The sequence below is a fragment of the Habropoda laboriosa genome, unplaced genomic scaffold (assembly GCF_001263275.1).
Source record: "Habropoda laboriosa isolate 0110345459 unplaced genomic scaffold, ASM126327v1 scaffold225, whole genome shotgun sequence".
Taxonomy (NCBI): domain Eukaryota; kingdom Metazoa; phylum Arthropoda; class Insecta; order Hymenoptera; family Apidae; genus Habropoda; species Habropoda laboriosa.
The window spans coordinates 122,933-133,453 of NW_017100368.1; the positions used below are offsets into that span (position 1 = coordinate 122,933).

Here is a 10,521-nt window from a genome sequence, read left to right on the forward strand (position 1 = left end):
GAGATGTTACATACATATATATATATGCATATTTAACGTCCACGTTTATTTTATTCAATTTTTATTTATCATTAAAAATGATGGATCGTGCGGGTTTCGTTTTTAAAAATTAAATTAGACAAAAAACTTGTCGCCATGTATAAATAGCACGCACCCGTTACAATATGGAGTTCTATTGGTTTTTCAATGCATTTTACGGGAAACAGTGATTTTTCATGTACGAGGAAAAAACCGTTGCCATAGGATTGAAATTGTGGTCAAATATACTTTGTTAAATTGAGAATCAAACCTGTGTATTGAATTTATTTTCCATTTGAGTACAAAAATATTTTTTCGATGTTTACGCCAATGCATCTACTAAATATTGAGTGCATACGACAATAGCTGATTGATGGAGACATCTGTGTTTCCAGGAAGAGAAGTAGGTCATACTACAAAATACACACTGGTAAAACAATACTGGTATAGTGTAATCTTTTGTAAAATACATTTTGTATAGTTATCTTACAATAACTAATTAATTTCTTTTTTTAAGTTCTTTCCTTGATTCTTGTTGGTGACTTCTGCATGTAATTGTTCATGCCAATGCAAAATTAACAATTTAAGCTGCTTTACTACATTCTCGAAGTAGTTTTCTCGTAATTTTCGAAGTTTTTCGCTTGATTTTCGAGATTTTTCCGGATTTAGAGAATTTTAGATTGTCTGAGAAGTGGTTGAGTTTCACTATTTGCGAATTCCGAATTTTTTTCGAATGTCTACAATGTAGTTGACCTACACTATATTATACACTATATTGATAATTCCGAAATTTCGAATGTTTAAGAAGTGGTTGACTTATACTACTTGTTGATTCCAAAATTTTCGAGCTTCTGAGAAATGATCGACTAACACTAATTATTGATTTCGGTAAATAGAAAATTTTCATTATTCGAGCAAGTAGTATAAGTCAACCATTTCTCAAACGCTCGAAATTTCTTTTAGGAATCACAAAGTAGTCTAAATCAGTCACTTCAATTTTCAAGAACTTCAACTCGCGACAACTTGTCTGCATTATTCAAGCTATATTAGCATCCGCCGGGCTATCTAATGTATTTTTTTGTCACAGGACCCCGGGGTTCTGGAACCCCGTTACCACTACCCTACTGTATTGATTGGGACTAGTATTGCATCACTACGCTATTAATGGTAGAAATTGAAATCAAGAACACTTGGCATTTCTTATTTTATACAATGAAGGAGATAAAATCTCGAATCTTAGGATGAATCAGATGAGATTCAGTCACACATTTGCGTTTTGGGAATCAAGGGTGTAGTATGTATTGACAAAACAGTAACAATGTGCACACGACCAATATCCATCGTTTTGCACGATGCAGTTCTTAAAGTTACCGTTTTTAAGCGTAGAGTGCGTTTCAAAGCTAGTAGCTTTGGACCACGTCGGTATTTCAGATCGTGTGATAAAAAATTCCATATGATGATTGGGGTCTACTCTATATCTCGTCTGTGGTTGGTTCACACCAAAGACGAGGTACAGGATAGGCCATAAGATGCAAGGGTTCCATATGATGATTGGGGTCTACTCTATTATATCTCGTCTGTGGTTGGTTCACACCAAAGACGAGGTACAGGATAGGCCATAAGATGCAAGGTTTATCCTGTACGTTGTCTGTGACGATAGATCTATTCTCTACCTTTTTTGTGGTAACGGATTCTTACGAAGACGTGTTCTAGTTTACCGACCAACGCGAGAAGCAGTAGTTTCTGAAGGAACCTTTTGTACTAGAATTATTAAACGAGTTTCACTGAACTACATATATTTTTACAAGATCAATAATCAGCATAAAATAACAATTATAAAACTATAACAATAATCTTCTTCTCTAAAGGATTTTACACGACTGACTGCCTCGCGGATAACTGCACCTGAAGCAGAACTTAAAAAAGATGGCGCTGGTATACTTCTGCGTAATTCTACAATTTCCGGTGGATCTTCTCTAGAGGAAATGGACTCGTTTATTCCTTTGACGGTAGGAAGTGGACGTCGCTCATCGAAATTTTCTGTCCTTGTCTAAACCTATCGCTCTCCTTATTTAACACGCAGCACTATCGCTATCCTTGTCAATCTCTATTCCTTTCTTTGTCTAACTCGTTTCTACAGTGATATCCTTGTCTACCTCATTTCTCTATTGCTTCAATTGTCGCTCCTTATTTCTACAATAGAGCTACCTGCGTACATTTCAATTTGAAAAAAATTTGATAAAATTTCAAATTCTAAGAAGTCCTCCTTGAACGGCCAAGATTTCAAGAGGATACGTCCCTGGTCGCCAGTCACCGCGAAGAAAGTGCTTGGAATGTTTGCAGTTTCGATCAACGACGATTCAGGACTTGTGGTCGAAAAGGAATGTCGTCCGAAATCGAAAGGAGCCTCCAGAGCTTCCTTGTAGAGGGGAGGACGAGTCAGTAATGACATTTTACGACCTTAAGACTGGCGCCTATCGATGACTCTCAAGGCTACGGAGAACGTGTCATCGCGTCGAACGATCGAAAGTTTTCGAAATTAACTTGTACACGCTAAATGAATTCGAAAGTTCATTCTTTCACACCGAGTAAAAAGCCGCATTCCCCGTAAAATCTTTCAACAGAGTGAGAAATATTCGTGCAGACAGAAAACAGCGTAACAAAAAGGCAATCATAAACGGAATATTCTAAAAATTCTCAGGTAGACGAAAAAAGAAGACGCTAAATTATACAGTTGAAGAAATAGAAATTGTCGCATTATTCCTTCTATCCAGAAAATATCCCAAAAGCTTACTAAAAGGTCCATCAAAGATCGAACACTTTAAAGATTTATTTCCCCTCTGAAAAACTTAAACTTCGTTTAATTAAAAGAAAGAATACAAATGATAGAAATTGTTAGAGGAACAGATTCCAAAAGATTATGAAAAAGTCGAACACTTTAAAAATGAATATTTCCTCCCCCGAAGAGATTCAATTTCGTTCAGTTAGAAGAAAGAAGACTAGGGAACAGGTGACAGAAAAAATATTGTCCACATGCTTCGTTTGGTACAACGTTTATTGTGAAATACTTTAATAAGGACTCTAAGAATTACTTAATTACTCTCACGCGTCTCTTAAGCACTAACGTTAACCAAAAGTGTACACGGCGTCGCGACGATGCTAACACGTACTGCACGCCGCAGAAGAAAAGGACAAGGATCAGGAGGGCAAGGATACGGTGGTTATGTACAAGTTGAGTAAACTTACACGAAGAACTCGTCCCTCTGTCCTCGCAGAGGAACAATTCCTTCATTTTCATTTCTTTTGCTCACAATCGACCACGAGAACGTTTCGCGAACACCCAGGGAATTCACAGACTGACGACAGTTTCTTCTGCGACAATAATAAAATAAAACGAAAAGAAGCAAAAGATTAGAAAAATTCTACCTGTAGAATCTGAAACAACATCACAATAATACACATTCTTCTAAGAATTTTTTAACAATAAAAATTACAGTAAAATCGAAACATCCTGCCACTACTTATAATCTCCTCGATAATTCCTGGTTAAATTCACTCTGTCGTTGATTCATTTTTTTTTTTCCTCTGTCAATCGTGGTAAGAGAGATTCCATAGTTTTCTATTCGCGAAACGTTCGTCGTGGAGAAAATTTCGACGCGTGTTCTCCACAAGAAAATTTCGCTCAACGAACAAAATTTCTTCTCTTTTCTTCGTGAATTATTCTGTTTGGAGACACGTGTCGTGCTATTGACTGATATTCCCCGCGTGTTCTTCATTTGTTCGCGGTGAAACCGTCGCCAGTTGGATCGAGGAGCCATGGATAGTAATTAGGGCATTCCATGCAGGTGAAAAGGCGAAGAGTTTCGCCTGGAAGTTCCCTGGTGGTCAAAGGACAGGCATTTGGAAGGGAACAGTAGGGCTGGCCCTTCTCGTCGCAGGTTTCTTTCCAGTCCTGGAAGTCCCTTAAAGCTGACAGTTCGGTTGGTGTTTGCATCCACTTGATCACCTGCAAGTAGAAGAGAAGCACGCTTGGTCAGACAAGATTTTAAATTTAAATGTAGGAACCACGAGTTGTTGGAAAATTTCATTTTAAATTTGTAGAATGTTTCGTTTAATTTCATTAGAGAGAATAAACACGATATCTGTACTCTGTCCAATTTAAGAATAACCTCGCCTTCGGAACGATTTTCGTCCGTTCTGCGCATAGACAGAGAGCGTAGCAGAGGGTAAGACGGAGAATAACGTAGGCGGTTAAGTGGGAGGTTTGGACGATCTATACATCGTTCAAAATAAGAGTAACCTTGTTTTCGGGCCGATTCTCGTCCGTTCTGTGCATAGACAGAGAGCGTAGCAGAGGGTAAGAAGGAGAAAAATGTAGGCGGTTAAGTGGGGGTTTGGACGTTCTATACATCGTTCAAAATAAGAGTAACCTCGTTCTCGGGCCGATTCTCGTCCGTTCTGTGCATAGACAGAGAGCGTAGCAGAGGGTAAGAAGGAGAAAAACGTAGGCGGTTAAGTGGGGGGTTTGGACGTTCTATACATCGTTCAAAATAAGAGTAACCTTGTTCTCGGGCCGATTCTCGTCCGTTCTGTGCATAGACAGAGAGCGTAGCAGAGGGTAAGAAGGAGAAAAATGTAGGCGGTTAAGTGGGGGTTTGGACGTTCTATACATCGTTCAAAATAAGAGTAACCTCGTTCTCGGGCCGATTCTCGTCCGTTCTGTGCATAGACAGAGAGCGTAGCAGAGGGTAAGAAGGACCGATTCTCGTCCGTTCTGTGCATAGACAGAGAGCGTAGCAGAGGATAAGAAGGAGAAAAACGTAGGCGGTTAAGTGGGGGTTTGGACGTTCTAGCCCTGCCTTAGGCACGTCCCATGCGCGAAGCAAGGTTATTCTTAAATTGGACAGAGTGTAATTCGTTTGTTTGCAATTAATTTCTGACATAAAAATAGATTATTACAGCTATACGAGTTATTTTATGAAAAAAAACTAAAGTTAAAAATTTATTTGTACTGTGAAAGGGTTAAATTCTTCTTTTTTTAATCTTTGTCTATATTACAAAAGAAAGGAACTAAAATTTCAAATTTATTTGTACTGTGAAAGAGTTCATTTTTTATTTTCTTTTTTTATTTTTGTCTATATTATATTTACAACTGGCTGTGTAGAACCAACTAGAAAATTTGTTATATGTGAATATCGTATGCGTATGGGTAACACTTAATAGCGTTTCCACTGCATGTGAAAGGGTTAATTAAATAAATTCTATTGTATACATTTATCTGGACATCTAGTGAATTTGGTCATTCGATGGTCTAAATCTATTCTGCAGCTTTTAAGAGCGTGTATTCTTCGCGTAATAGAATCGTAAGTAGAATAGGTACATGCTTTGTCAGACAGATTTTAAATTTAAGTGTAGGAAGTACCAGTTGCTGGAAAACTTAATTTCATATTTGAAGAATATTTAACTTATTTTCAATACAAAGAATAAATATGATATTTAATTTGTTTCTTTATAATTATTGAATACAATTACTTTTCGACACAGAAACTCTCCTGATACAGATGAAAATTTTGTTTGAGATTATTGCCGTTCTGTACAAGTTATTTTATGGAACAAACTAAAGTTTAAAGTTTTGTGAATATTTTTTTTACACTATCTTAGACTTTCTAGGGTTAATATTTTATTCTAATTTCATTGTTCAGAGACTTTGCATTTGTCCAAAAATATGATAAGCCTATTTCTTCTTGGTTTATGATTATCAATATCTTTCTCACTTTTTGCACTGACTATTAATAATAAATTCAATTCTTAGTACTAAATTTCCTATTCTAGATTAATTTTTTCGTTCGTTCATTCGTTCTTCCTGATTGCCAGAATAACTTTTCTCTCTTTCTCCACTTGTCAAACGGTTTGTCGTTAACACAAACGTTAATCGAATTCTCGAAACAGACGTTTCGTCGACGAGACAATCCGTCGTTCAATTCACGTGGTTCTATTATCCACGATACTCGTTGCAGAAATCGCGTTCGAGTATCGAACGATTCTCTGGAATAAAACTAAAACACGAGTAATTCCTGATGGATTACTGAATCCGTTGATCGAGAGAGCTTACGAATACTGCAGAACCTTCATAAAGACAAAAAGAGAAGGAGAGTCTGTATCATGCGGCTAGATTGAAAGCGGAAAATAAATGGACGTAAAGTGAAATAAAAGCAAGTCCGAGACTTGATGGATAGCGAATGAGAAACGTCGCGATGCGGCGAGATTGAAAACGTCGGATAAATTGGAATAAGCCCAGGCTGCCGCAATAACGACTCCAGAAAATTTCATCTGAATTAGAAACTTCTCTCATTATACACATATTTAAGGGAGGTAATCGTATTTTTTAACCAGAAAATCTCCAATTTCATTCTTCCTGTGAAAAATTATTATCTCCTATTTCTAATACTTTTTGTGAAAAATTATTGTGCAGAATTTTCTGAATCATTTCCTATTCAATCAATGTTTCTTTAAGTTTATTTTCTTATAAAAATGTTTCGATAAGGACATTCTTATGTTTCTTCAAAAACACTTGTCAAAGAGAAGCTTCCCCAAAAAGTGTCTATTTCTTTATAAATTCTATAAATTCAAATGCACGAATAAACAATTCTACAAATTCCCTTTCCAGTGAATAAAACTTGAATAATATTTTATTTCTAGGTCTTCTTGTGGAAAAATTATTTTGTAGAGTTTGTCTCTATTTGCAAAATTTATCTCTAAAGCATTCTTATCTTTATCCTTCTTTTTTTTATCTGATTTATCTAACTCCAAAAAAATTTGAGCTTCTCTGAAAAGTGTCTATTTTTTCGAAAAATTTACAAAGAAATTCTGTAAATTCTATTTCCAGTCAATAAAACTCGACAAGCTTCTACTTCTGTATCATTTGAAAAACAACTGCTACATTTTCCAGAAAAACTTCTAATTCATCGAAAGTATATACAATCGTACAATCAATTCACTCACCTGAACCATGGTAACGAAGTACACGTCACTCCTAGCCAGCATCTCTTCAATAAACTTGATCAACTCCTCCCTGTACTCTTTCTTGCTCTTCAACCACGAAGCATGGAAGTGAAGGCCAAGTGGAGCCCTGTTGCTATTGAAATGCCTGTTGAAATTATGCCTGAGCAATCTGGCGAACTGTTCTCCAGTCTGAATGTTGGAACACGAGTCCACCATGTGGCAACCAGGCAGAGACTCGTCGAAAGTAGGATCATCTCTTCTATCTAACTCGTTCATCACCATTTCCCATACAGGATGAGACCTTGATGGACAGTTTCCACCGTTTCCGTTACATTTGTGCGGCATTCTGAAGTATAGAGTGTACGGCCAAATAGGCACACGGCCCAGAGAGGCAGTGATCGAAGCATCGTAAACGAAGAATTGATCGGCCATCATTTCAAATTGTTTGTTACCGCCCACGCGAAGATAAGGAGCTCTCATTCCAATAATCGAGCCGTCTGTGATGTTTGCAAACCTCTCGATGATCAATCTAGCTCCAGCCATCTCTGCCAGCCAATCGTCGTATGTTCCTTGGGTCCAGTATTGTGGATCGTCTTTGTGTGTCAGAGAGAATACCGCGATCTCGTGTCCACGACGATGGAGATCTTGCACTGCTGAGTAATTCGTGTATTTGTGGGAGACGAAGAACGTTCCTCTGATCTGACAGCCATTCGGATTCTGACGTTGACCGTTGAAGATATCTTCGTACAAGTCGATGTTGTCCACGTTCACTGCTCCGTTGAAGGTAATGGTGATCATTTGAGGCACTTGCGAGGGCTCGATGTTGCCCGGGATCCTTGTACCATCGGCGGAACAATAGCAATCTGGGAGGACGCATTGGGTTGGGTCGCAGTCTGGCGCGCGATTAGGGTCCGTTTCCACGGCTGTAATTGGGAGTAATTGTTGAGTGAAGAGAAAGTTGCCATGTTGAAACATTTGGAAAATTTGTTCTCGGGTTGAAAGAGAACGTAGGCTTTGAAATTTTCAGAAGACAGGAATTTTTCTTGGTGATGGCTGTAAGATGCTTCTTCGAGTTTGGGTAATTTTTTTATACGATAGAAAGTGCTTTAAAACGTTTATTTTTTTTTTTTTTTGTGCAAAGGAGGAAATTTAAGAAAACGTAGATCATTCTTTAGTATTCCCATTTAAGGAGCCCTTGCAATTTTAAAAATTCGGAGAATTTTTGTACAGCAGAGGTTGCAATATTTTTTAATTTTCCCAGAGAAATAAACTTTCATTTCTATGGGACGCAATTCTAGAACACTTGGAAAATTTGTTGTACCGAATATTGCAAAATTAATTTTTTACTAAATTTCTGAATAGTAAAAAACTAATCATCTTCCAAACATCTGAATATCGCACAATTAATTGTCTAACATATCTTTGAATATTGCTAAATTAATCGTCTACCAAATTTCCTTAAAGAAACCAAGCAATTCCCAAATTCTCAATTCCAAAAAAAAAAAACTAAAAATTCGAAGCTCTGACGCAGATAAACCAGCATGAAATCATTCTGCTAAGAGTAATGTTCGCGTGATGCACGCCAAAAAAAGAATCGATCGTGATCGCCAATTCTATTTGATCGAGACACTTACTGCACGCGTTCTCGTCGGATTCGTCCTTGCAGTCCGGTTTACCGTTGCAGAAGAGCTCCTTGTCCACGCACTCGCCGTTACCGCACGATAATTTCCCCTCAGGGCAGACTGGTTCGTCGGTCCTTAGGATGGGCAACACCTTACGCGGCTCTGCAAACGTAATCTTCGTTAACGGGTACGTATATCTCACCAGCCAATCGCTATTAGAGGACCATTGGCGTTCACCACAGCTGTAACTTCTACTTTTACTTCGCCCAATTTATGTACAAGAGCTCGAGGCGCGTTCACAGTGACGCAGGAATCAATTATTCTACAGAGTCTTTAAAAAACAACGTTAACACCGTGTGGTGTTTCAGAATTCAAACTTTTATATTTTACAATTATTCATTCGGAATTTAGTATTCTAAGGTCAAAGAAATTATTATTTGCAGAGTTGTGCAATATGAGATTTCGGATTTTGAACAGTTCAAGTCATCAGTTGAGTGCTGAAAAGTTTTGAGTTCTCTTTTTTGGAGCAACTTAAAGTTTGTGCAGCTTTTGTCGAGTTATTGTTGAGAAATTTAAGTGACATTTCAATTCTTTCCCATTTCTTGCAAAAGAGAAAAAAATTTGTTGGTAATGATGGAGAAAAAAGACATTTATTAATATGATGTATTATGTTATCAGTTCTCTAAAAAAGTTACCTCCATACAAGTGCTAACATTTTTTTGAAACACCCTGTACTTCATTTAACAAGTGTCAATTTATTTTCCTACAATTAAAATAATAACTTCTTTTATGGTTACCAAATAGGAAATTTAACACGTTTCGTGCCACAGGAGAATTCGATGTTTTACGAGAGAGCAAAGCACATTAAAATGGTTATTTAAATAAATAGAAATAAAATATTTAATTTTAGAAAAATGTCCATGTATTACGAAAAATATATACTTTTAAAATATGTATTCTTAGTATTGTCGTCTTATTTTCACATAAGTAGCGTGCTAATTCTTTTCTGTAATAAAGACCTTAAATAAGATAAGTGAAAATACAATATGGGTTTAATTAAACTTCTATTTCCAAAAATTTTCGTGCACCACTGATATTGCACACAACACGAGACGTGTTAGTTCCACTTCACTTCATAATTGAAAATCATTTTTCACTTTCTTTATTGAAATGAGATAATTTGCTCGCCTAACAGTTTGGACAATCCTGGAAAGGGTTAAAGGTGGTTACAGTGCGAAATTAATATGACCCAAAGCTACACGTTACCTCGCCAGCTTGGATATTAAGTATCGAACTAATTACTTCTCGTAGGACCAGTTTTTACGTGTGTATACCTAGTATTTATGTACACGTGGACTTTATATACAGGTGTGAGGAATTTATTCAACACCATCGCGACCTTTTCTCAACGAAAATCTCCAATCAACTTGTACAATGATCTTTTCACTTTCTAATTGAATTTCATCGAAATATTTCATATTGTACAACATTTTACACAGTCACGAAGGTGTCGAACTACTATTTTAAAGGATTCAGACTGTCCTTGTGTTAACAATTCCTACGCCACTGCGTTCAACCGGTCTTTTACTTAGCCTCCCTTTGATTCTTTTCTCATACGAGGAATTTTCCTCTAACTACATATCGCCTGGCGACTGGAAAACGCACAAAACAGGACCAACGTGATGGGCTTGGAACAATGAAAAACCCTCGATTTCTCCTTACTCGATAAATTAAAAAAAAAAAAACACAAACTCTTCTTGGACTTCCATGAAATCTTGAAGATTCCCCAGCGAAGCTTCTTTCCAACTCTTCACTGAAGAATCCTTCAAAAATTCGAACTTAACGCAGAAACTAGAAGTCACAGGAATAAAAATGAAGA

The 10,521-nt window shown here is 37.0% G+C and overlaps 1 protein-coding gene across 2 annotated transcripts in view; it reads right to left on the minus strand.

Annotated features, from left to right (window-relative positions):
• Positions 1 to 3,565: 3,565 nt before the first annotated feature.
• LOC108574743 overlaps positions 3,566 to 10,521 on the minus strand; it is a 17,100-nt gene continuing 10,144 nt past the window's right edge. For both annotated transcript variants that reach the window (XM_017937376.1, XM_017937375.1), the window contains exons 4-6: positions 8,655 to 8,804; positions 7,021 to 7,943; positions 3,566 to 4,024 (exon numbers count right to left, since the gene is read on the minus strand). In XM_017937376.1, the coding sequence (XP_017792865.1) occupies positions 3,791 to 4,024; positions 7,021 to 7,943; positions 8,655 to 8,804 (1,307 nt within the window). In that variant the 3' untranslated portion in view covers positions 3,566 to 3,790. The remainder of the gene's footprint in view (positions 4,025 to 7,020; positions 7,944 to 8,654; positions 8,805 to 10,521) is intronic.